General features: G+C 42.7%; 3 protein-coding genes across 6 annotated transcripts; 2 read left to right on the plus strand and 1 right to left on the minus strand.

Annotated features, from left to right (window-relative positions):
* The first annotated feature begins 3 nt into the window (after window positions 1–3).
* Window positions 4–3,094, plus strand: MALL (mal, T cell differentiation protein like). 2 transcript variants are annotated; one of them, XM_009902069.2, is made up of 4 exons: window positions 689–817; window positions 1,836–2,003; window positions 2,339–2,467; window positions 2,799–3,094. In XM_009902069.2, exons 1-4 carry the CDS (start codon window positions 716–718, stop codon window positions 2,859–2,861), a joined length of 462 nt encoding a protein of 153 aa, XP_009900371.1. In that variant the 5' UTR covers window positions 689–715; the 3' UTR covers window positions 2,862–3,094. The 2 variants fall into 2 exon arrangements, with proteins under 2 accessions (XP_054035999.1, XP_009900371.1); XM_054180024.1 differs by lacking the exon at window positions 2,799–3,094 and having other exon boundaries at window positions 4–817; window positions 2,339–2,647.
* A 108-nt stretch (window positions 3,095–3,202) lies between these two features.
* Window positions 3,203–16,610, minus strand: ASB3 (ankyrin repeat and SOCS box containing 3). Of its 2 annotated transcripts, XM_054180020.1 has the most exons (10): window positions 16,528–16,610; window positions 15,788–15,999; window positions 15,300–15,458; window positions 14,114–14,226; window positions 13,426–13,561; window positions 12,563–12,740; window positions 9,410–9,607; window positions 6,932–7,183; window positions 5,698–5,831; window positions 3,203–3,896 (listed from the first exon to the last, which is right to left on the minus strand). In XM_054180020.1, the coding sequence occupies exons 1-10, from the start codon at window positions 16,548–16,550 to the stop codon at window positions 3,628–3,630; spliced, it is 1,674 nt and encodes a 557-aa protein (XP_054035995.1). In that variant the 5' UTR covers window positions 16,551–16,610; the 3' UTR covers window positions 3,203–3,627. The 2 variants fall into 2 exon arrangements, with proteins under 2 accessions (XP_054035995.1, XP_054035996.1); XM_054180021.1 differs by lacking the exon at window positions 9,410–9,607 and having other exon boundaries at window positions 3,205–3,896.
* CHAC2 (ChaC glutathione specific gamma-glutamylcyclotransferase 2) lies at window positions 16,415–25,630 on the plus strand. 2 transcript variants are annotated; one of them, XM_054180022.1, is made up of 3 exons: window positions 16,415–16,611; window positions 22,573–22,608; window positions 24,771–25,630. In XM_054180022.1, exons 1-3 carry the CDS (start codon window positions 16,477–16,479, stop codon window positions 25,152–25,154), a joined length of 555 nt encoding a protein of 184 aa, XP_054035997.1. In that variant the 5' UTR covers window positions 16,415–16,476; the 3' UTR covers window positions 25,155–25,630. The 2 variants fall into 2 exon arrangements, with proteins under 2 accessions (XP_054035997.1, XP_054035998.1); XM_054180023.1 differs by lacking the exon at window positions 22,573–22,608.

A 25,630-nucleotide genomic window follows, 5' to 3' on the forward strand; every position in this document is an offset into this window, starting at 1 on the left:
TGAAGCTAGTATGCCATCTTCATCCTTTCATCCCAGCAGTTATCAGTTATGGCATGAGGCAGAGCCCTCTGGAAAAAAACAGCATGTGCTTGTTGAATCCAAAGTGCATCTGTAGGAGGTAGAAATCAAAGCTGTCCTGGTAGCCATCCTTCAGTCCTTTCTGGGCACTCAGGAACAGACAGGCAAACCCTCCCGTCTTTTACCAGTGTGCTGAGCCATCCCTAAAAAACATTTGGCTCTGAGTTCTTGAAGCCTGGATGTGCTGGATGGGTGTGGGGGAGTCTGATGTGAACACGGAGCAGAAACCTGAACAGAAAGGGGAGGAGGTAACAGCAGTGGAAGTGAAAATATTTCAAGCTTGAAACAATGCCAAGGATGAAAACTGATTGCAGGAAACATTTCTGCCCTGGTGCGGTGTATGATTTTTCTACTCTGGTTAAATACCTTGAGCTGAATGTGTGCAGGTGGCAGAGCTGGGGTCCCCATTGCTCTACTGTCCCAGTGTTGGTGGCAAGGCGTGTGAAGCCAGCTGCACTAACCAGAGGGCTGCTGAGGGCTCTTTCAGCCGGAGGAAGCAACGTGGTGCCAGCCTGGGCTGGTTTCTGTGATTACGTTCTAGCGGGTGTGTCAGTTAAAACCCTGCACGGGAGCAGCACTGCTCAGGCAAATGTGAACAGAGCCAAGCTGGAGCAGACGAGGTGACAGCTGAGAAGAGATGGCCTCAGTGGGTCCTCCTCCAGCCTCCACGCAGCCTGACTTACCCTCTGGAATCGCTGTCTTCATAAAGATCCCCTACGCCTTCATCCTACCAGAGATAGTGAGTATGCTGAGCTCTACTGCTTTACATCATAGCCAATCTGAAAATCAGGGAACAGCCCCCAGAATGATGCCCAAGTCAGCATTAGTGGGAAATAGTGTCTCTTCTTTTGGCTTATACTGAACATGCAAATGTGATCTGCATTGTGTGTTTTTTTGAGGACACTAGCTCTGTGTCAGAGCCTGTGTGGTCATTTGCTGCTTTGGGGCTGGGAGAAACTGAAGAGCTGCTGGCACCTCCAGGGTAGTTATTGCCTAGAAATTGCTTGAAAATCAAGGGAATTTTGTTCACTGTATTAAGACTTTCCAAGGTCTTGAAGGTGTATTGTGTGACAGTCCACAAGTCTATCAAATTATTATGGGTCCAGAGGGCATCAGCGTGACTGGCAGAGATAACCACCGGTGTACTTTGACACATGACACAGTGCTGCTGACCCACGCCGCCCATGCTCTACGGGCACAATTGCTGTGGATGGGGTTTGCTGTGAGCTGCCCATCTGAGGGAGTTTCATCCACCTAAGCTGGAGGGACACAGGGCAGCACAAGTTTATCCAGATAATCCCACATGCTGTTTGTGCACGGTAAATATTTTAGGTGGATCCAGAGCAAGCGACTCACTCAGGTTGGTGCATAGAGCCAGGAGACTTCCTCATGCCATGATTCCAAGTGCAGATTTACAATAGGCACAGCTGGGCTGATGGGGCCATTCACCTTCCCCAGATAAAAGCACACTTTATGGCTTCTCCATCAAAGCCCTTGGGGTGAGATGTTTCCTTGTATGGCAGCAAAGCTTTCCCCTTTTTGTAACATGCATTTTCAAGTGTTTCCCAAGAGCATTCAGGGAAACCTGTGCCAACTTAAGATGCTGCTGTTGTGCGGGTATGCTCTGGGAGGCTGGTCATGCTGCCTGAGGATGCAGGGTTTCAGGCTAGCCTGGAAGGGAGCTGAGAGACTCAGGGTGGAAAAGGGGCTTTCCCCATCCTGTGGTCATCAGAGGTGCCTGTGCTTGTCCCTGGCAGGTCTGCGGGACCTGGGTGTGGATCCTTGTCGCTGCTACTGCCGTCTCCTTCCCACTGCTGCAGGGATGGGTGATGTATGTGTCCCTCACCTCTTGCCTCATCTCCCTGCTGCTCCTCTTAGGGTACCTCCTCGGCTTCCACAAAAACAGCGAAAACTGGAAAGTGCTGGTAAGGAGAGGCTGAGATACCAGTAAATGTTGATAGCAGCATTGTGGGTGCAAGACCACCATGGCTAGTGATGGGTTAGCCAGTCAGCTGCCCAGCCCTTAAGCAACCAACCAACTCTTTTTCCTCTTTTTGCCTTGGCTGGAAATGCCACGACTGGAAATGCCTTGGTTGTTACATGGGCACAGGGGAGGGTTCAGCTTAGCATGAGGGTTTGGCCCCAGCCCCGCTCTGGGTGTGTATCCTATTCAAGCACTTTCAAGTGCAGAGGATTGGGGCAAATCAGAAAAGGATTGTGCTGGACAGACTTTGATCCTCCCTGCTCCCTTGTTTTGCAGGACAGTTTATACCACGGTGCCACAGCCATTCTCTACATGAGTGCTGCTGTCTTGCAAGCCAATGCAACCATCCGCTCTGAGTTGGGCCCCAACTCACCCCTCTACTACCAGCTTAACTGTGCTGCAACGGTGAGTTGGTCCAGAAAATCCCAAAGAACCCACAGTTCCCTTTGGGGAGATGCAAGAGCAAATATAAAAACCACAGCAGAGCGATCCTAAGCCCAGCTGTCACACTGGTCAGAGCTTCAGCTTCTTGCCTCTGTTGCATTGTGCAGCCAGTCTGCACTTCTCTGGGTCTGGCAGCTCAGGGAGTCTTGAGTGGCTGCCTCTTGGAAAGTGGGGGCTTTGCCTCTGAGGCTAGAGTTCTAGGCTAGGAGGTTTCCCCAGTTTGAGAGCACCAAGAGGAGATGGGTTTATACTCTCATTGCTGACCCCAACTTTTGCTCTTTTTCTCATACAGTTCTTCGCCTTCATCACAACCCTGCTGTACATCCTCCATGCCTTCAGCATCTACTACCAATGAGCCCAGCTTGTCTACTACCAATGATCCCAGAGGCTTTGCCTCTGCAGGATGAGGGCTTTCCCAATGCAAGGAATGCAGCTGTTTTCCACCAAGACGTCCCTGCCCCAGCCCTGTCACCCACCCTGTGGTGACACCAGTTGCTCTTCCACATCACTGAAGGACGGATTTTGGAACAGCAGTATTGTGTCAGTGTGCTTGCAGGGATATTTTGTGCCTTGTCCATCAGCTACACGAGGGGAGGGACTGGGTACAGGCTTCAAGCCAGCCTCCCGCTCTGACGTTCCACCAAATACAGATGACCAAGGAAAGGAAAATAAAAAGAAAAATCACTATTCCTTCAGCAAACAATTTCCTTTCTTATATTACTTTTCTGTCTCTGGTTTAGCTGGGTCCCTCCCCAACACATAAATTCGTAACAGGAATACAATGTTGTGTTCTTTGGTTTTCAGATAGCTTCACTTGGTATATGTCTGACCAACCAGATTTCCACCATTATCCAAGCTGTGTTCATTTACCAAGCTCATTTTACTCTACAAGAGTTAAAAATTTCCTTTCAAAAACTAGAATATGTTCACAGACTTAGAAAGCTGCAGCAACCTTTTTAAAGAAGTAAATCCTAGGAATTTCTAACAAACTTCTAGATATAGTATAAAATTACAGCATGAAAAGATGACTTATTTCAGTTATTTCGGGTAGTTCTTTTTCAGTGTCTACTAACTGCCATTACAACACCCACAGCCACAGAGTTCAGTCAGTGACAGCACCATCACCTAGCACCAGTGTTACAGGCATCTCTGCTCTCTTCATCTTTAGGGCTGGAGTGGCTGGCAGAGGGAGCTCCCTCCTCTCTCTGCCTCAGAAAATCCTCCACTTCAGGGATATCATTGAGTCGCAGGACATCTAAGTAGAGAAGGTAGTCCTGGAGGCAAGCTGGCAATGGCAGCTCCCGGATGAAGTGGTCCGAGCGCAGGCGTTCACTCATTAGAATGGACCGGATCTCAAGACGACAAAGATGAGACAGGGAAGGAATGAAGGCTGAAACATCAAAAAAGTCAAACACTGAACAGGACACCATGGGACTGCATTGCTTGCCTACAGTTACCTGCTCTAGTTGGATCCCATCTGAACTACCCAGCCTCTGGCAGACAACAAGGCAGAGTTCTTGATAGTGAAGCACCATTGCCTGCTAGAGTCAGCATTTAGGAGCTAGAAAAGTTACCCTAAACTTCTAGAAACAAAGTGTCAAAGAATCGTTTTATCATGAATCCCGTAGTTTGACTTAACCAGCCTGGAGAAGAGGAGGCTCAGGAGAGACCTTATTGCTCTCCACAACTACCTGAAAGGAGGTTGTAGCCAGGTGGGGGTTGGTCTCTTCTCCCAGGCAACCAGCATCAGAACAAGAGGACACAGTCTCAAGCTATGCCAGGGGAAGCTTAGGCTCAAGGTGAGGAGAAAGTTCTTCACAGAAAGAGTTATTGGCCATTGGAATGTGCTGCCCAGGGAGGTGGTGGAGTCACCATCCCTGGAGGTGCTCAAAAAAGGACTGGACATGGCACTTGAAGCCATGGTTTAGCTAGTCATGAGGTGCTGGATGATAGGTTGGACTTGATCTCTGAGGTCTTTTCCAACCTTGTTGATTCTGTGATTCTGTGAACAACAACCTTCCTGGAGAGAGGCCCATGCTACCAAAGTAGTAAATCCATTTAACAAAAGGGAAAACACTTTTATGGTATTAAATGACAGCATGACTCAGTTGGCTTGATGTTCTAAATCATGGCTAAATAACTCCATTCAGGACAAGCACTGCGCTGAAAGACAGGAACACACATCTGAGTGCATGCTCACTCAAACACAAGCTTTCCTGTCATAGATCCATTTATCCTGATAGAGAACTGTAGTGCCTCTAAACTCTCCTGGGGCAGCTTCTCCATTTGTGTTACTCAAAAGGAATCTGTGATATCAGCTGCAGTAATTTCTGTGTTTTGGTATGGCAGGGTAAGGATGAAAGGTATGAAATTCCTGAAGACCATATATTTTGCAGTTCTTCAGCTGGAGATGTGAACACCCATTCTGGAACTTCTCTGCACAAACTGCTATGTTTTTTACATTCCTGTGCTCACACAACCAGTTCAAGTGCTTGGTTACTTCCCAGGTGGGGAACCCTGCCTCTCAGCACAGCAGCTGTCCTGTTTGTGCTAGGCTGAAAGAATGAAACCTTCAGACTTCCTCCCACTGCTTTTTCCTCTCTGCTTTCTGTCTCTGGCTTTAGTTACTGGATACTACTACAGCACAAAAACATTTAATATATATTTACTAATATAAAAATAAAGAAAGAACTTCATCTAAGTGTCCCCAGATACAATGTTTGTTGGGGTGCTTTTTTTTCCTCCAAAAATATATTAGTCAGCTTCAAAAAATGCAAAGTGCTCTAGCAACACTATCACTTAGACATTAAGATAATTATTAAAGACCCTTTTAAAGAAGAATTTGCTTTAAAGTAAGTCACTAACAAAGATGCCTGAGCACAATTTTTGAGTAAGGTAACACACAGGTCACAGAGCCATGACTCATTTCTGAAGGGTGAATGCAGTGAGTGCTGCTAGTGTTTTCCTGGATGATTGGTTAGTGAATCCTTTTTGGCTGACCACTTGTTGATTACATGAGCGACAAAGAACAGCTAGATTTGTAGGTATTTAATATGATATTCTGTATGGTTTGTATTTTAATTGCTGTCAGACGCTTATGGAACAGGATAGACACTTCATTGAAATACAAATCCACCTACAGCCTGCAGGCTGGCATACACAGACTTTTTCTTCCTAGTTTTAACGCTTACCAAAATGGCTTTTGGGAGTCCAGGCAAACTTCTCTTTGTAGTCTGAAATGTCTTTCTCTACAGCGGGAGGAAGCCTCTTCCAGTTTGTGAATTCCAACATGAAATCAAGGGCATCCTTGCTCACCAAGAAAATCCTGCGTAACAAAAACCCCATAAAATACCATTTTACACTAATAATGGAAACAACACATAGAAAGCTTTACAGTTTTCTAATAAACACTTAACAGCTTATATCCTAAGCCCAGAAAGAGAAAACCATTAAAGACAGACCCAAAGTCATTTCAACAGCACAAGCCTCTAGTAATCTGTTTTTACCTTCCTCAGTTTCTTTTTAGAAGTTTAGACTGTATGAGAAAAATATCTACTCTGAAATTTAAATACCTCAGTAAGTGCATAAGAAGGTTTAAGTAACAGTAGGTAAACCAGCCTGGTTTTAGTACTGTGTGTGCTGAAGAGCCATGCAGTTTCCCAGAATGGTTTCTTGGCTAGATGTGTACAATCCCAAATTTGCATCTCAATGGAAATATAAATGCTCTGAACACACAAAAATAGTAGATTGAAAAGTTTTAATACAACTCCTTTTTTTCAGGAGATTGTCAAAACTATTTTATGTCCTTTCTGGTTTTTATTATTACATTTTTCTTATTTGAATGAACTTTCATACATTGACCAAAACCCATCCAGAAGAAAGAGCTGATTGCTTGGCTCCTCTATGAGAACAGTTGTGTTACTTTTCCCACTGGTAATTAAAATTGTCTTGTGCTCTAGACTGACTAGTTTATATAAGATTTATTATACAGTTGTATTGCATGAGGAGCCAGAAACAGCTAATGAACCACATGCATAAAGTTCATTTGCCATCTCCTATCCTCTTCTTATCTTCTAGGAAGATAAAGTTATTGAAGTTAAAATTAACAAAAACATTGGTTTTGTAGGTGATGATGGGGTGCTACTTTGAAAAGTTGACATTTAAACAAAGGATCAATTGGTTCAAAGGTATTTGTGGATTATGTAATAAATAATCAAAACCTATCATATATGATACACCTGTCTACTGACTCCAGCTGTTATGAGTGGATGATTTCTTTCAGACTTTCCCAAAGCCTCACTATTTCTGACCCCAGCTACTGATGATCAGGTATTGTCCTCTGAGAGCATGTGTAAGTAACACTGGCAACAGCTTTGCAGATTATCATACAATATTTAAAGAAGTAAGATCATATTGTCTCCTTACCAGAATCTGCACATTAAATTCACTGGATTAAAACCAGCCAAAAGCAGGTGAGGCAGCCATTCTTTGTACTCCTTGTGAACTTTAAGGGTGTAATTTGTGAACTTTTGTAATTGGTCCCCAGAAGGTAGTGAACAACCCAGCTTCAAGAAGCGTTGAAACAAAGGAAACTTCTCATGGAACAGGCAATATCCCAAATTAATCCCAAGTAAGGTGATCCCATATTTCAGGAGAATATCAATGAAATGAAACAATCTGTGAACAGCACATAAGGAATAGGCGATCCTGTTAGTTCTTCCTCACAAAGCAGCTACCATTTCACTTTTTACCTCCAAGAAAGCTATTCTATCCAAACTCCCCAAACAAAACAAACAAAAAACGACCAACCAACCAAACACCAAACCAACAAAACACCAAACCAACCAGCTTCCAACCCTTCAAAGCAAGCTTTTTAAGACTAAATAGATCAATTTTGAACCGACAGCCCAAAGTCATCAATTGTTGGTATCTGTAACCCACAGGTATCACTGCACTGCTGATCCACTACATGCTTGCCAGAAGCAGAAAGCACTGTGCCCACTTGATTAGGTTTGACCTTAAAAGTATGCCAGACCAAATAAATGAAAATATCATAGGACTGTGCCCCAGAACTCAGGGACCAGCCTGCTGTTTAAATGTATTAAGGGTTTGATTTACATCCAGCTCTATTTACAGGAAGTTTGACACTCAGTGAACTACTGTACACGTTTTAAAATGGTTCTACTAAAACCACTGTATCATTATCACTTAGAATATGGCAATATGATAAAGAATGAGATTATGACTCATAATTAGTGTGTTGCCTTTTAGTTAATAATTATATATTAAAAATAGGACAGAAGGGGAAAAGTGATGTCCAAGGACTTTTAAAGGCCTCCTGACCATAATTTTGTATTAAAACAAGCTTTCTTGTAAAATACAATTCCTCAAATAGCATCTGCACATCTGCCCAAGTAGTTACAGGATTCAGAGCATCAAAGCACATCCTCTATAAATATTAGTAGTTTGGCTACAAATGTTTACAGGTGACAAACTTCTGGAATCTCAGAACTGTTAAAATATTGCATGTTTTGATTTTTCTTCCTTAAATGAAAGAAATTGGAGCAGGTCCCATGTGGAAGACAAGAGACAAGAAGGAGAAACAGAAATAGCGATTCCCAAAGGTCTGCCAGCCCCATAAGCTCTAATTTTGCATCTGCTGGACAAAGTGTGGGTGAACTAAACTCAGTACTACCAAAAGGTCATTAATTTAAATGGCAGCATATAAGCAATAAATTTTGGTCCACGTACATGAAATATTCCATTAGAACCTGAGTTTTAAGAAGACTTAAACACCTTTATTGAAGATATTTTCCTTAAAGACATTAAACATTAATTCACATGAATATATTCCCAAGAAGGAGTGTCTACAAAGGATGAACTAACCACAAGTCTGGCAAAATACTAAAGGGCAAACAGCAACCAGCTGAAGAAAAAAGTTTTCCAATACATTCTCTACCATATTAAATTTCTCTGTGTTCTAAAGCATAAAACAGTTACCAGGTAATTGCTTCCCAGCCTCAATTAAATGTAAAACACAGTATTACAGCTCTCAACAAATCCCAGTGACAAATATGTGACTGAGATTTGATCCTCCACCTAGATTTGAGCTGTGCCAGTATTCAATCCTTTGATTGTTATTTGATATATTGAAGTAGTTTGGGAGGAACACAAGTTGAGCTTGGGGACAGCAATATCCAAACAGTGATAGCCCACTCCTCCACAATTTAATTTCCCACAGAAAAAGGAAGAAGAAACTTCTGTACTACAGGGAAAAAAAATTAAATCAACAATAAGGACATGAAGAGCACCTTACTGACATATCATATACAAATGTTAGGAGTAGGGCTTTTACACCTTACTTTCCCTCCAAAGTCGTAGCTTTTACATTAGGAAGTTAGCATGGGTTTACTTCCTCATATTCACCAGGGGTGAGCATCACTCATCAGCCATAAAAAGAAATGGATCATGATCTAAAAGAATGTATCACTCTGTTTCCCAGTCCTCTTCCCAGCTGTAGTGTTCAGTTGATTAACTGCTTGTTTTATGCACAAGACTGGTATACAGAAAACACTATTTTTCAGTAGCTCATCTTTCCTGAAAACAATTTGGATACTTAAGAAGCCCTTTGATCCAACCACATCATCAAGTCATATTCCTAGACAACAGATATGTTGATGAGGCCTTCTGAAAGCGCAAAAACTAAAATTATGTTCCACGAGACTCTTTCCTTCAGAGATTTCCGTGAAGCTCTTCAGCTCATGCACCATTTGCATGCTTAGAATTTAGCTCTGTCAACCCAAGAATTGAGGAAGCAGGGCAGGAAAATAGCCCATGTTAAAAAAAGCTAAATAAAGGACAACATAATTATGAATAGTTTCAAAATATAAGAGATACACTTACCCTTTTTGGAAGACCACACACATGGGTGATGTGCAGTCAAAGCTAAGGCACTCCTGAGCATCTGGACTATAGCCTGCTTTGAGTAACATAACCAGACATTCTTTATTTCCACCATATAGGGCTGAATACACAGGGCTTACTTTGCCTTTGCCTTTGTCACAAATCCGATCAGTAACCGGTATCAGCAACTCTAATATCCTGCAAATAAATTGACCTTATGTGATAACTGATTTTAAATATATGGTCATTATAACTAAAAAAGAAGTATCCTATCTATTTCTTTCACTACTGAGTTTGCATTAAAAAAAATATAATTTCATCACAAACACTGTGCTTTGGCAATAAATATTTTAATCCAAAACCAAGGATGCATATTTCCTGTTATCCAACAATCCTCTTTCAGCAATATATCAACAGTATCACAGTATCACAGTATAACTAAGGTTGGAAGAGACCTCGAGGATCATCAAGTCCAACCTGTCTCCACAGACCTCATGACTAGACCATGGCACCAAGTGCCACGTCCAATCTCCTCTTGAACACCTCCACAGACGGTGACTCCACCACCTCCCTGGGCAGCCCATTCCAATGGCGAACGACTCGCTCAGTGAAGAACTTTCTCCTCACTTCGAGTCTAAACCTCCCCTGGCACAGCTTGAGACTGTGTCCCCTTGTTCTGGTGCTGGTTGCCTGGGAGAACAGACCAACCCCTTCCTGGCTACAACCACCTTTCAGGTAGTTGTAGAGGGCAATGAGGTCACCCCTGAGCCTTCTCTTCTCCAGGCTAAACAATCCCAGCTCCCTCAGCCTCTCCTCATAGGGCTTGTGCTCAAGGCCTCTCCCCAGCCCTGTTGCCCTTCTCTGGACACGTTCAAGTGTCTCGATGTCCTTCCTAAACTGAGGGGCCCAGAACTGGACACAGTACTCAAGGTGCGGCCTAACCAATGCAGAGTCCAGGGGCACAATGACCTCCCTGCTCCTGCTGGCCACACTATTCCTAATGCAGGCCAGGATGCCATTGGCCCTCTTGGCCACCTGGGCATACTGCTGGCTCATGTTTAGGTGGCTGTCAATCAGTACCCCCAGGTCCCTCTCTGTTTGGGAGCTCTCCAGCCACTCCGACCCCAGCCTGTAGCTCTGCATGGGGTTGCTGTGGCCAAAGTGCAGCACCCGGCACTTGGACTTGTTAAATGCCATGCCATTGGACTCTGCCCATCTGTCCAGTTGGTCAAGGTCCCTCTGCAGAACCTTTCCACCCTCTAACTGACCAACATCTGCTCCTAACTTGGTGTCATCTGCAAACTTGCTGATGACTGACTCAATCCCCTCATCCAGATCATCAATGAAGATGTTTAAGAGGATGGGGCCCAGCACTGATCCCTGGGGGACGCCACTGGTGACTGGCTGCCAGCTGGATGTGGCACCATTCACCAGCACTCTCTGGGCTCAGCCCTCCAGCCAGTTCCTAACCCAGCACAGAGTGTTGCTGTCCAAGCCATGGGATGACAGCTTGGCCAGGAGTTTGCTGTGGGGGACGGTGTCAAAGGCCTTGCTGAGGTCCAGGTAGACCACATCCACAGGCCTCCCCACATCCACCAAGTGGGTCACCTGATCATAGAAGGAGATCAAGTTGGAGAGGCAGGACCTGCCCTTCCTAAATCCATGTTGGCTGGACCTGAGCCCTTGGCCATCCTTCAGGTGCGCAGTTATTGCCGCCAGGATAATCTGCTCCATCACTTTCCCTGGCACTGGGGTCAGGCTGACTGGCCTGGAGTTTCCAGGTTCCTCCATCCGACCCTTCTTGTGGATGGGGACCACGTTGGCCAGTTTCCAGTCATCTGGGACCTCTCCAGTGAGCCAGGACTGGAGGAAAATGATGGAGGGCAGCTTAGCCAGCTCACCTGCCAGCTCTCTCAGCACCCTAGGATGGATCCCATCTGGTCCCATGGACTTGTGAGTGTCCAAGTGGCTCAGCAGGTCCCAAACTAATTCCTCATGGATTTCCAGGGCATCACACTGCTCCCCAACCCCATTGCCCTGCTCAGGAGGCCACTCGTCCTGAACTCCTGCCTTGCTGTTAAACATTGAGGCAAAGAAGGCGTGCAGGACCTCAGCCTTTTCCTCATCTTCAGGCACCGTGTTCCCCTCCAGGTCCAATAAGGAGTGGAGGTTCCTCTTGGCCCTCTTTTTAGCATGAATATATTTGTAAAAATGCTTTTTATTGTGTTTGACAGAGGTGGCCAGCTTCAGTTCCAACTGGGCCTTTGCCTCTCTAATTTTATTCCTACATAATCTAACCACTTCCTTGAACATACCTCAAGAAGCCTTCCCCTCCTTCCAAAGGTGATACAGCCTCTTTTTTCCCCTTAAATCCTCCAGGAGCTGCTTGCCCATCCAGGCCGGTCGCCTTCCCCGCCGGCTCATCTTTTGGCACATGGGGACTGCCAGTTCCTGTGCCTTCAAGAGCTCCTGTTTGAAGTAGGTCCAACCCTCCTCCAACCCTCCTGGACCCCTCGGTCCCAGGGAACTTTACAAATAAGTTTCTTAAAGAGGCTGAAGTTTGCCCTCCGGAAGTCCAAGGTGAAGGTTCTGTTGGTGCTCCTCCCTATCTCCCTGCATATTGAAAACTTCACTATCTCGTGGTCATATAGTACCACTGCACATTATAGTATATAGTACCACTGCACATTAAATCCAGACTTCATGAAGTCTGGAAGCAAACCAAAAATAAGAGTTGGAAATTAAATGAATATTTACTTTTGTTACAGAATCACAGAATTATTGAGGCTGGAAAACACCTCTGAGATCTTCAAGTCCAGCCTATGACCTAACACCACGACAAACACAACAACACTAAGATACTGGAACAGAAAATAGTTTTGTTTCATAGGTCATGCTTTTACATCCTCTCCAGCTAAAAGGACTAGTGACAAGCACCAGTTCTTTGGCTAGTGGAACATACTGGTGATGCTTGGGTGGTCACTTAAATATTGTCGCAAAAGCAATGAAGGCAGCATTGGGTTTAAAGATGTTTCTAATACTAACAACTTTGTTAATTCATCTTCGGTTTGTGAGAAAGTAAAACTCCAGCTTCCTCAATGCCTACCACAGCCTGCCCTCCTTTGAGGAGAGGTATCAATTTGATGCACCTACCTTTCATGGCCCATTTCAGCTGCCGCGTGAATCGGTAACTGCCAGTTATCCTCATTGCAGTACAGGTTTGGGTCTGCTCCTTTGGCCAACAGCAGTTCCACGCACTGGGTGTGGCCCTCCTGTGCAGCTATCAGCAGGGGAGTGGCTTTGTCCTTAGCTTGACAGTTTACATCTGCGCCTGTCAGAAAAAGCCAAGACTTTACATCACCACCCAAAATAAAGAACAAATTGTTAATCAGTGATTGGTTTTCACAGAGTAACTTCCCCACGCAAGGCGTTTTCCACAGCAGTAAGGCAACGTTTACTAGCTTGCTGCCAACTTTTTGAACAGTCAGTGTTTAAGCATTTGTAACATTTAAACAAGTACTATTTCTCTGCTCAGGTCACGGCACCCTCAGGCTTAATAGCAATGGCAATTAAATTTGGTTGTGAGGACATGTGCACTTAAACATATAAAACGTGTTCATTATGTGACGGAAACTGTTGCTGTTAATTTATGACTAGAGAGACGTATCTTCGTGGAGCCTGAAAAATATGCTATTAGAAGAGCAATGTCCTCAAAATCAGACCACTAATGTAGTGCTGTTGAGGACCTCTAGAAGTCCCTGAAGACCCTGATGATCATGAATCTTTTCATAGTCTGGATTTATTATTTCCCACCACTATGTGTTGAAGGCTTCCTGAAATTATTGAAACAATATTTAAGCAGTGAAGATGGTTTGGCATACCTATCCGCAACTAAAATTACATTAAACCCACTAAAATTTGAAGTTGTTAAGTGTAAAAGTAGAACTGAAATTGTGTCTGGTGACAGGCTGATACAAGTTTAAAAACAATACAGCTAAATGAATGATCATTATTACCATGGGATACAAGCAGTCTTAAACTCTCCAGCTGTCCATACTGAGCAGCCACAAATAAAGGTGTAATTCCAAAGTCATCTTTACATTCCTTGCTTGCCCCTTTCTCCAGGAGTATTTCCATTATCTCAGTGAATCCCTGAAATAAATATTTTTACTCTTAACCAACAAAAAAGTGGGAAATTAACATGATCCGTATTTCCCCACACGTTCCAAACAGAAATAAAAGAAAGTGTAATATATTTTGTATTCTAAAGATATATGCCAAAAAATACTGGCAGAAAAAAATTAAGCAAGTTAATTATTTGATTTTTTTTCATGTTTGCTCATTTAAATTAAATTAGTTTACAAGACCCAGCAAGCTAATATATTTCTACTCTGGAAAGGGGTCATACATCTCACTGATCATGACAAACTAATCAAAAGATTTTGTAGGAGATTCGCTTCCCAAATCCAACACCTGAGCTGGCCAGTACTTAAAGTATTTATGATACTTAAATAATAATTGCTTCCCAACATCAACATTTCGTGTCATTTCAGATACACTACTCAGTGCCTTGCATGCCCTTCAAGCATTTAGACAACCTTAGGATTGATAGGGTAGGTTAAAAAAAACCACCTGATAAGAAGGTTTAGAAATAGATAAATTATCACTCAGAATACACTGGTTACAAGGCAATTTACAAGTTACCTGAAAAGAAGCTTGATGTAAAGAATTCCATCCAGACCAGGAATGAGGTCCTTCAATGTTTGCTCCATGTTGGAGCAGAAACTTTACAGTATTGATGTGTCCATTTTCAACAGCTTTGAGTAGAACAGTTAAAACAAAACCCAAACAAATAAAAAAAAGGAAGTGTGAAACTGTTTTAAACACTTGTACACATTGTAAATTAGTTTTACAAATTTACGCGGATGCACTCACTGACAAAGCCTCCTCTGGCACCTTGATTCACCCTCAATTCTACCAAGGTACATTTCTGATGTATAAGCTTGATATTGCACTAAATGACCTGCTAATAGTTGCTAATGACTGAAAAATTTTTGGAGTGTTAGTGCAGGACCGAGCCAAAGGAGTGCCTTTGCCTTGCAATTCTCAATGTCCAACACAGAGCTGTGCCATACCCTTGTTATGGGATTAACCTGAACAGAAAGCTTTTCCTTTTTAAAAACCTCTTGGGTACACAGTCCTAGAACTGTTTTGGTTCTAATGTATGCCAGCACTTATACATAGTGTTAATTAGCATTATCCCATGTGCTTTTAACGATGATTTCTCCACCAGTGAATTTCTCCACCAGTGCTACCTGTTACCAACTGTTCTAAGCAAATAAGCTATCCAGTTGTTTACAAATAAAGCATGAGTAGGCTTGCAAACAAAAGTAATTTGACAGCCACATTTGCCTGGGTATGGAGGTGTGTTAAAACGACAAGCATATGTAAACAGTTGATTTAAACTTTAAGGATTCAGTACAGCAATAGTTTTAAGCATTTAATTATGTCAAACAGAAATCATATAAGAAATACTAAAAAAAGTTACTTAACTGCCAAACTAGGAATTTCAAAAAGAATAAGGGGTCTTTTCACACAAGAAGCAGGGAAGAATTAAATAAAACAGATGTGAAACACCCTCATAGAAAAATAATTCTGTACCTCCTAGACCTTTTCTGTGCTAGAAAACAAAAGGTCATGCAAAAAACCTATTTGATTTTACAATTACATAAACAAACAATAATCTGTATACCCACTCAATCTCTAATTCTAGTATTTAGGCTAGAAAAATCTGTAATGTGGTAGGTAGCAATGGAACTCTGATGAATTGAGTTCATTGTATAAGCTTTTCCCACACATCAACTCTTCTGAGACTTCAAGCTCATGTCACCTAGGAACAGTGGGGTGGTTGCTTCAGTGGTAACTTCATTGGGGTCAGCCCCAGATTCCAGAAGAACATGAAGACTTTCCAGAGAGCCATGGCGTGCTGAAAGGTGCAGAGCACATAACCCTTCAAATGTCTTTGAGTTTATGTAATCAACAGATGAAGCTACGAAGGAGAATACAGAAGAAAAAAAGAAAAAAAAAGAGTATATTTAGCAACTGATTACAAAACAGAGTTATTTTATGTTTGTGGCCTACAGTATATTCATAAATGTGTTATTTAACATCATTAGTGTCTGCTATTGCTGGCCCTATGCAGATACCCACCCTGGACAGAGAAAGTAAAGTAAAATCAAATGTCATTCAGAGACTACATGATGTCAACTTCTCCTTGAATACAATGAGAGAAATCTGTTTAACTTCTGTTGTATTTTGCAGAGTAATTTAGGAAAGAAAATAAAAAAATCACAGTATTTCACATCGCATTTCCCTTACCTGCACCAATAAGTACCCTCAGACATTCACTCGAATTGTGAGCTGCTGCTTCATGGATTGGCACCCACCCCCTGTTATCTGGAACGTCGATGCTGTATCCTTGCTTTATTAGTTTCCTCAGCATTTTAACATTTCCTTCCCTGGCTGCAAGCCCCACGGCAGAACATCGATCAGAATAGGCTTCCGTGAAATCCATCCCCGCGTGTGGCAAACTGCAGGAGGAAGAAAAGGGACGAGAAGGACTAGTATAAATCATTTGTATATTTGGAAAATACCTTTAAGTCCAATCATTAACCCAGAACTACCAGAACTCGTGATTTATACTGACTGATAAATCAACAGATTTATGCGGTTTGCTGAGGTTTTTGCTTGGTAATTTTGGGGGAGCGCGGGGGTAGTAGCTGCCCTGCTCCTCCCTGGGAATAAGATTTGGAGGGCAAGGAATATCGTTTCCTGGGCCAAACGACATCACTGTAAAGGCAAAGCTCTGAGCGGTAGGTGGGCTCACCCACACACCTTGCAGAATCATAGTCACCGCGGCAACGCAGAAGCTGCCCGTCGCAGAGCTCCGCGACCCGCGGAGCCCCGCTGCTCCGCCTGGTGCCGGCCGCGGGGCCGCCCCGCCGGCAGTGCGCAGGCCCGGCCTCCTCCCGGCCCGGCCTGGCCGCCCAGCAGCAGTCGGTTTAGTCATGTGGGTGTTCGGCTACGGCTCCCTCATCTGGAAGGTGGATTTTCCTTACGAGGAGAAGATGGTAGGACGCATCCAGGGCTACAGCCGCCGCTTCTGGCAGGGCAGCACCGACCACCGCGGCGTGCCGGGCAAGGTGAGGAGGGGAGCGGGGCCGAGGCGGCCCCCTCACGGCGGCGGCGGGCCGGGCGGGCCTCGATCCCCGCCGCGGGGAGCGGGCCGGGCGAACCAGGCTCCGTGAGGCGGCGGCCCGAGGCGGACGCTGCCGGCGGATCGCGCCGGGATCCCCGGCTCTCCGGCCTGGGAGAGCGCCGCTGCCCTACTGCAGTCCTTGAGGCTATTGCTGCTTGTCTTTTTTTTTTTTTTTTTTAAGCTTAAATGTCTGTCTTAAGGGCGCCTGGTGCTTGCTAAGACCAGTTTATTTCCACTTCTAGTTTATTTCAGTGTGTCAGGAAGTATTTCCTACAGTTCAAGAACTCATTTGCTCCTGTACTATTAGTACTTCTGTATGATCAAAATACCAAACCCCAACAAACAACACAATAAACTTCAAAGAGGAGACAAATGGTTACAAAAACCCCATCGGTCCATTTTACTAGCTCAAAATTAAGCGAGTTAGTTATAGATACTAGGATACAGACAGATAGTTACTGTAGACATTAAATAACTGACTGTCAGGCTGTGGAGAGAAAGGCTGCTAAGTCAAGGCCAGAAGCACACATAGGAGTGACCACTATTTTCCAGCTTTTTTACTTCCAAACGAAAACTCATGGAGGAGGAGATACTCACTGGTTGGAAAAGGAAAACCAAACAAAGACACACCAAGAAAAAGAAACTAAAATTCCAGAAGCAAGCATTCCCAATTTCATGCAAACATAGAGGGGGTTTTGCTTGGTTTGGGGCTTTTTGGCTTCTGCCAAGAAAGGTTGGACCAAATGATCCTTGAAGCTCCTTCCAACCTGGTATTCTTTGATTTCTAAGCCACAGGAGTGAGAATAATAGTCTGCTGTGCAAGCCTGTACCACTCTCTCCATAAAAGGCTATCAACCTTATTTGTTGAGCTATTAAGAATTATATGTTCAACAATAGGATACAGAAAGATACAGCAGGTTAGATGACTTCAGTGTGGCAGTACTGCTACTGACAGCTGTAGATACTGGTCAAGATTTAGTCAACAAAAATGCAAATTGATAATAAATGTATAGAAACTGATACCTGCATGCAGCTCTCCAACAAGTCATCTACTGTGAATGCTGGGTTTGTGCCGTATTATTTTCCTGATGCTCTCTAAGCAATTGTCTAACCTGCAGCCTGGTAACTTCACTATAAAACTGGAATATGGCTTTAAGAGCACCTCCAGAAAAGGCATAAAGAAGTCTTTTTAGAAATAAAACACAGCAGACTACATGTAGCATGGAAGAAATGTTCATCTAGTTCTAAATAGCACTAGTTAGAACGAGTTTGGCATCCATCATACATGCAATTCCTGTATCCAGACATGCCCTGTGTTCTTTCACTTTGTCATTCTATAAATTAACAACAAAAGGAGTAGGGAAAATTTCCATCCTTTGTTGGATGCAGAGGGCAACATAGTGACTAAGGATGAGGAGAAGGCTGAGGTGCTCAATGCCTACTTTGCCTCAGTCCCTAGCACTGGATCCAGCAGTTTCCTGGACACCCAGCATCATGAACTAGGAGTCAGGGAAGGGAATCAGAATGAGGTCATCACAATAAATGAGGAAGCAGTCACTGACCTGCTACACTGCTTAGACACACCCAAGTCTATGGGGCTGGATGGGCTACACCCAAGTGTGCTGAGGGAGTTGGCAGATGTGCTCACCAAGCCACTTTCCATTATTTACCTGATGTCCTGGCTAACTGGGGAGGTCCCAATGGACTGGACGGTAGCAAATGTAACACCTATCTATAAGAAAGGAAGAAAGGAGGATCCAGGAAACTATAGAGCTGTCAGTCTGACCTCAGTACCAGGGAAGGTCATGGAACAGGTCATCTCAAGCACCACTACATGGCATAGAGAAAACAGGCCCAGTCAGCATGGATTTACGAAGGGCAGGTCCTGTCTGACCAACCTGATCTCCTTCAATGACAGGATGACTCAACTATTGGATGAGGATACTGGCTGTGGATATTGTCTACCTAGACTTTCAAAAAGCCTTTGACACTGTTTCCCACAGAATTCTTGTGGACAAACTGGCTGCTCGTGGCTTGGATGAGCACACACTCTGATGGATAAAGCACTGGCTGGACAGCCAGGCCCAAAGAGTGGTGGTCAGTGGAGTTAAATCCAGCTGGCAGCCAGTCACAAGTGGTGTTCCTGGGGGTTCTAATTGACAGGCAACTGAATATGAGTAAGCAGTGTGCCCAGGTGGCCAGGAAAGCCAATGGCATCCTGGCTTGGATTAGAAATGCTGTGTCCAGTAGGAGTAAGGAGGTGATTGTCCCCTTGTACTTGGCTCTGGTGAAGCCACACCTTGAGTATTGTGTCCAGTTTTGGGTACATCAATACAAAAGAGCTGTGGAGGTGCCAGAACGAGTGCAGAGGAAGGCAATGAAGCTGGTGAAGGGCCTGGAAAGTAAGTCTTATGAAGAGCAAGTGAAGGAGCTGGGGCTGTTTAGTTTGGAAAAGAAGAGGCTGAAGGGAGATCTTACTGCTCTCTACAGAAGTAGGAAAGGCTACGCTTTGTTTAAATAAACAAACTTACACCTCCCTTTCTGGAAAAAAAAAGATGTAATGAAGCTAAAATTATTTAAGGTAATATTTCCTTTTTATTCCATCTTACTCTCATATCCATATGCAAAATACTGATTCCTCTATCAGTAAACATTTAGTAATTTTAGTAGCTGAGCAGTTTATGGTACCACTGAAACCAATCTAACAGTGGAAGATCTTATTTTAGTTTACCCCAGTATTTTGTAGCACACATTAGCCAGACCTCAGGACTATCCTGAGGAACTATCTCCGTGCAGACAGACAAAGCCCTCATACTAGGCGAATGTCACAGACTAATGCAGGCTCTGCACCATGTTAATGCTATTTTCCTCTTTTTACTGGATGGTAAAACCTGGAAGAATCTCCTGCCATGCACACTCGAGACAGGAGTACCCTTGGGAGCCCTAGTATACAGTAGTTAAGGGCTTGACATGATATAAACATTAAGTGCTGAAAAAACATGCACTTAATTTTCCTCAATGGCTTCCCTTGTGATTCAGAGGGGTTTATGCCCCTTATCACTACCGATGTCTTAGAAGATCCCAGTACAGCCACAGAACATGCCTATCCTGTGCAAGGTAGCCAAGTTGCCCAGGCAGGCTGTGAATGCCTCCTCTCTAGAGGTGTTCAAGACCAGGTTGGATGAGGCCTCGAGCAACGTGGTTTGGTAGAGGATATCCCTGCCCATGGCACAGGGGTTGGAGCTAGATGGTCCCTTCCAACCCAAACCACACGATTCCAAGTTCTGGCTGCGCAGAACTGACACAAATCCCTCACAGACATCTGATTTAGGAGACCATTGAAGTTTGTCCTTGCCAGTAGTCTCTTGGCATGACAAAAATGGCTTTGGTGTGTATTGTATAGCCTGTCATTGATAGACTTACTGTTTTCTTTACTTAGCTAGCAGACGTAATACCCATGGTTCCTTCACAGTGTTCGTTTTAGGTAGTTCTACACAAGACAAAGACTCTGCAAACTAACACAATAAATATCATGTCCTTCTCTAGACAAACAGATTGTTCTTTCGTCACACAACCAACCTGAAGATTAAGTGCTGTTCAGTATTTCATTTACTATTTAGGCTTCAGAGACAGAAATTCTTGTTAATGAAAGAGTTGTTGTTTCCTTCACGGAACATCTCTTTAATCCATCATTTACAAAATCTTAGTGACCAGTATTGAGTACACAGATCAGGGAAGTATTTATGGCCAGGAGAGAGACTAAAAAGGACAGCATGCATAATGCACTGGTCTTTATCTTAGCATGGCAGTTCTGACAGTGTGTATTCCCAATCTGTTAAACATAAAATACTCAGGAAAATATTTAATCATCAGATTTTTTCCCCTCTATTATGGTTGTTTTCCCCTCTATTTGCCCGAGTTCACTATCGTCTGGAATATATTTGTTAAGATACAATCTGTAGATAAACAGTCCAAGATCAATTTGGCCTAACTCACGGTGAACCCTTCGGTGCTGTTACTAGCTGGATGTATTGACTTGCTACCTTCGAAATGATAAACTGAATTCCAGCGAATAGTCCCAGTTAATTCACTGGTTGAGACTGGTTTTAAGTAGAGTGGATGAACAGATGCATTTATGATGCCATCTCTTCCCAAAAGAAACACCCACTCACATTATAATCAATTATAGAATCATAGAACTGTTAGGGTTGGAAGGGACCTCAAGGATCATCTAGTTCCAACCCCCCTGCCATGGGCAGGGACCCCCCACACTAGATCAGGTTGCCCAAAGCCACATCCAGCCTGGCCTTAAAAACCTCCAGGGATGAGGCTTTCACCACCTCCCTGGGCAACCTGTTCCAGTGTCTCCCCACCCTCATGGTGAAGAACTTCTTCCTAACAATCAGTCTGAATTTACCCATTTCTAATTTTGCTCCATTCCCCCTAGTCCTATCACTACCTGACACCCTAAAACATCCCTCACCAGCTTTCTTGTAGGCCCCCTTAAGATACTGGAAGGCCACAGTTAGGTGTCCTTGGAGCCTTCCCTTCTTCAAACTGAATAGCCCCAACTCCCTCAGTCTGTCCTCACAGGAGAGGTGCTCCAGCCCTCTCCTCACTGCCCTTCTCTGGACACATTCCAGCACATCCAGATCCTTCCTGTAATAGGGTCTCCAGAGTTAGCATTCATTTAGTTTTGTTCTTTATTTTATCAATCAGGTCAGGAATAGATGGCTGATGCTGGGAAGAGAACTGGCATAAAAATGAAAAAACACAGTACCTCTGAGCATATAAATAGCCTTTAAAGTGATTAAAAGATCTGATGCTGAGTATCTGTGCTTGATGGTATCTATGAAATATTCTGCAAATGTGACATTTCATGTTTGGCTTGTTACCAATAGACTGCATGGCTTGCCAAGGAGAAAAGTCTGCACTGTCACTGTGCCAAGAGACAAACACAAACTCACCAGGCAGAAAGGCAGAGACATGTCAATGAAATTAGTAGTGATGTCATAAAAAGGCCAATATTGAAAGTTAGCTAAGACTAAATGAAAGGCATACATCCAAGTGCATGCATTTTCAGTATTTGCAAACCATCTTCTTACTCTTCCTGCAAGAATTAAGTCTTTGAACAATAAACTTTTACCAAGCTATCCTCCCTCTGCCTGGTAAGGCAGAATGAGCTAGAAGGGAGAAGAGAAGGGAAAACGGAAGTCTTTTGCACAATGAACTTTTCTCAACTTTCAATAAATTAAAAAATTACCAGCAGATTTCTTTGTTCAGAAACATCGAATTAGATAGTTTTTAACCCTGGGTGTTGACATTTGTCCTGTTGTGTAGTTAACATTTGCTACAATCCAGATAGTGTAACCCCAGCCAGACATCTCGCTTAGTTCTATACAAACTGTACTGTGTTACGTAATTTTCCATGCCTGCATATGAAATTTTTGAATACAAGTGACAAGATCCATAAAAAACCACCAACAACAAAAAAAATTGTACTGGAGATAAAAAAAACAGTAGGGCAGAGAAGCAGTTTGACTGAGAAAGGTGTGCTCCTTGAGGGATAGTTTCACATTAATGAATTACTGTCACCATTTGAAAGAGTTTGGATACTACATACAGAGCAAAGACATTCAAAACATCCCTCTTTATGACTGCCCTTAATTTAACTTATGTGTTGCAGGCACTTTCCACTCAGAATTTAACTAATTTATCTAATAAAAATCAAAAACCATTGTCAGAATATGTTTATATTGGCTCAAAAAATAGACCTTATTGAGACTGTCCTGAATTAGATCTCTGATCTGATCCTTTCATTACCTTCCCACCCACCTTTAGTCTTTTGTTTTGGTTATGATTTAGGGTAAAAGCCTCTAATTGAACATTTTAATTTTAATTTCAGCCTGGAAGAGTTGTGACTCTGGTTGAAGATCCTGAGGTATAGTACTCTTGTTCTGTCTCTGTAGTATACAGAATGTCCTGTTACATTCCCAACCTGTGTAGTAAGTCTCTCTTTATTTTTGCTACTCTCCAAGCAAATCATTGAGTTATCTTCAGTGCAGTTAAAAGTTCTCTCCATTTTTCTTGTAGTTAGAGCAATGACACTTCACTGTTTCAAATAAATCTGTAATAACTGCTAGTAGTTTGGGTCTGTTATCACCAGAGACGTATTTTAATGGATTTTCCAGAACAATGACTTAATCTATCCAGTTATAAGATGCAGAATTGTACTTCCAGCATTTGTATAGTGGTGACATCACTACACCTGTAATAGACCCCAGATCTTGCTCTCCCCAAAGGAAAACAGAAACAAATCAAGATTACACTGCAGTAATAAAAAAGGAGATACCCTTGCTTTAGTTTTTTGCTAAGCAGATAAAATGATTAAGGAACTAAATACCACAACCGTGCTTTTGGTTTCTATGTAGTGTTGTGAAATTAGCTCCTGTTAGAGGAAACTGTCATTGGCCCAAGTCTGCCCAGCAGGTAGCAGTGCCTCCAGAGGCAGGAAGAAGGGATGACTAGCAGCAGAGGGAGAGCGAGGCCATACAGCACCTGGCTGTAAGAGACACAGAATGGGTATTTTGGTAGTGGTTATTTTTTGTTTACAGTTGGTTGTCTATGCAGTTGTGATATTGCTGTCCTATCAATCTGTTTCCCTGAACTAGCAGCCAAAAAGATTAAGGTTAGCAGCAATCAAAAAAATTAACTGTTTTTTGCAGTTCACAAACCCAGAAAAATGCACTGCACTGTCATTTCCATACCTTTCTAGTAAGGGATTTTTCATATTACTGACTGCTGGGCACCATTATGTTACAGAGATGCCTATAAAGACAAAGAATGCTTATGTTTGTTGTCAGTTTGTACTATTAAGCAAACTTACTCGTTAGCATAGAAACTTCTTTTTCCCTTGGCAAACCAGCTTTGTTTCTTTCTTTCTTTTTTCCCTTTTCTTCAGAGTCTGGTGTGGCCAGATGATCACCCTTTACACACAAACATCAAATGATAAAGTAATTTGCTTTAATTTCAGTTACTCATTCTGAAGTTTAAAAAGGTAACTGTATTTTGAAGGTATCTTGGCAGACTACAGCAATTATTCCCCTGGATGCTGACACCAAACACTGTGGTGACAGCAGCAGTGGCACTTGTACTGGCAGTGCCAGCTCTGTGCGTCCTTTTTCACTGGTTATATACATAGTGCAGCTTGGAAACATCTAGTTTAGAGAGTTATTTTTACTTGCTGAATTTCTTTGCCCATTAAGGGGAAACCACAAAGAAGAACATCCCACTGCTTGTCAGATTTCTGGGTTATAATTTTCTATAATCTTAATGAAAACTTGATTAATTAATTAGCAGTAACACTTGAAGTGTCTACTTTAAATCCCTATCTCCATCACACCCATATGTTTTCCCATCAACACCAAAGCAGACCTGAATAGCAGTCACTTTCTCAGAGATATTTGTGAAGAGGATAAAGAAATATTCAGGTTATCAAAGCCTGTAATGAAATTTATCCTCTTTGATGAGGTGCTGGAGATGCCATGTTTATTGTGCAAATGACATTCATGTCTCAGCTTTTTCTTCTCCAACTCGGTTTCAGTGCAGTAACACTATCACACTCATCCCTCTATGTATGCATTAACAGATGTATGTGAAATTTGGGTCCTTAGAAATGAAACAGAGAAAGCACCTGATCAAAATGACTCTGAATTTGGCACTATTTAAAACTTTCATTTTCATATACGAATTTTGTGAGGTCAGGGAAATGCTTTGTACACTTTTTGCCAGCTCCTTAGCAGCCAAAGCTATTTACTACTTCAAACTTACGAGCAACAAGAAATTGTTTAGTAAGAAAGGCCCTGGCATTAGTAAGAAAGCACATGATCCACCTGCATAATTACCATTTTGACTGCAGATTGCCGAGATAAAACAAAGATTTTAACTTGTGATTCCTATGAAGTGCAAGGAATAACTATAAAAATACTGAAAATGGAAGAACATCAATTTAAGAAGGTTTTTCCTAAGTACAATAAAAATATATTAATTTGTAAGTATCTTTATGAACACTGCTTGGATTTTTTTTTCTATGTCTTCTGGCAGGGGTGTGTATGGGGTGTTGCTTACAGACTGCCAGCAGGACAAGAATGTGAAGTGAAGGCATACCTGGACTTCAGAGAGAAGGGAGGCTACAGGACCACAACTGTAATTTTCTACCCAAAGGACCTGTTAGTAAAACCTTTTGATGTGTTGTTGTACATTGGAACTTGTGACAACCCAAACTACCTTGGTCCAGCACCTCTGGAAGAAATTGCTGAACAGATTTGTAATTCTGTTGGTCCTAGTGGAAGAAACACAGAGTATCTGTTTGAACTTGCTAATTCTATCAGAAATCTCGTGCCAGAAGATGCAGATGAGCATCTCTTCTCCTTAGAGAAACTAGTCAAGGAACTCTTGGAAAAGCATCAAAAGCTCAATTGTCTATAAAATAACTTCTTTGTTTTAGTAGTCTTGCTTCATCTTCAGAGGAATGGTTTAATTGCACAGTGGGGGCATGTTTCTCTGTATCATGCTATCTTCCTTATTTTAATTGAAAGTAGTAGTTGATCATTAGAACATACTGTTACAACATTTTTTCAGGAGTCTATAGAAAGGAGAGGAAGGGAATTGTTTTAGATTTGAATTTGGTATATTGGGTTTTTATCCAATGAAAATCTCAAAAGAACCACTTAAATTTCTCTTGGTTTGAAGACTTACCCTTTATATATTAGGTTGTCCTTAAACACAGAATAAACCATTTCATTGTCAAGGAAATAATGGCTTGTTAAATCAAGCCCCTGAAAACCAAAGCACAGGGTACTTTTGACACAAAAAAGCCATAACCTATCAGTGCCTCATTTTATTAACATTAATGTAAAGAATAAAGCCAAAATATTAAAACAGCTAAGAGTATGACAAAATCA

This window comes from Dryobates pubescens, chromosome 3 (assembly GCF_014839835.1).
Source record: "Dryobates pubescens isolate bDryPub1 chromosome 3, bDryPub1.pri, whole genome shotgun sequence".
In the NCBI taxonomy this organism is placed as follows: Eukaryota; Metazoa; Chordata; class Aves; order Piciformes; family Picidae; genus Dryobates; species Dryobates pubescens.

Bases quoted from the DNA above. Each gene is read 5' to 3' on its own strand.
- MALL (XM_054180024.1), top strand. From the start codon at position 716: ATGGCCTCAGTGGGTCCTCCTCCAGCCTCCACGCAGCCTGACTTACCC. The intron at 818-1,835 runs GTGAGTATGCTG...TGTCCCTGGCAG, and splicing joins CCTTCATCCTACCAGAGATA to GTCTGCGGGACCTGGGTGTG. The intron at 2,004-2,338 runs GTAAGGAGAGGC...CTTGTTTTGCAG, and splicing joins GCGAAAACTGGAAAGTGCTG to GACAGTTTATACCACGGTGC.
- CHAC2 (XM_054180022.1), top strand. From the start codon at position 16,477: ATGTGGGTGTTCGGCTACGGCTCCCTCATCTGGAAGGTGGATTTTCCT. The intron at 16,612-22,572 runs GTGAGGAGGGGA...TTTTAATTTCAG, and splicing joins ACCGCGGCGTGCCGGGCAAG to CCTGGAAGAGTTGTGACTCT. The intron at 22,609-24,770 runs GTATAGTACTCT...GTCTTCTGGCAG, and splicing joins CTCTGGTTGAAGATCCTGAG to GGGTGTGTATGGGGTGTTGC.
- ASB3 (XM_054180020.1), bottom strand. From the start codon at position 16,550: ATGCGTCCTACCATCTTCTCCTC. The intron at 9,608-12,562 runs GTAGGTGCATCA...ATTTATTTGCAG, and splicing joins GCTGAAATGGGCCATGAAAG to GATATTAGAGTTGCTGATAC. The intron at 3,897-5,697 runs GTAAGCGTTAAA...TTGATGTTTCAG, and splicing joins GACTCCCAAAAGCCATTTTG to CCTTCATTCCTTCCCTGTCT.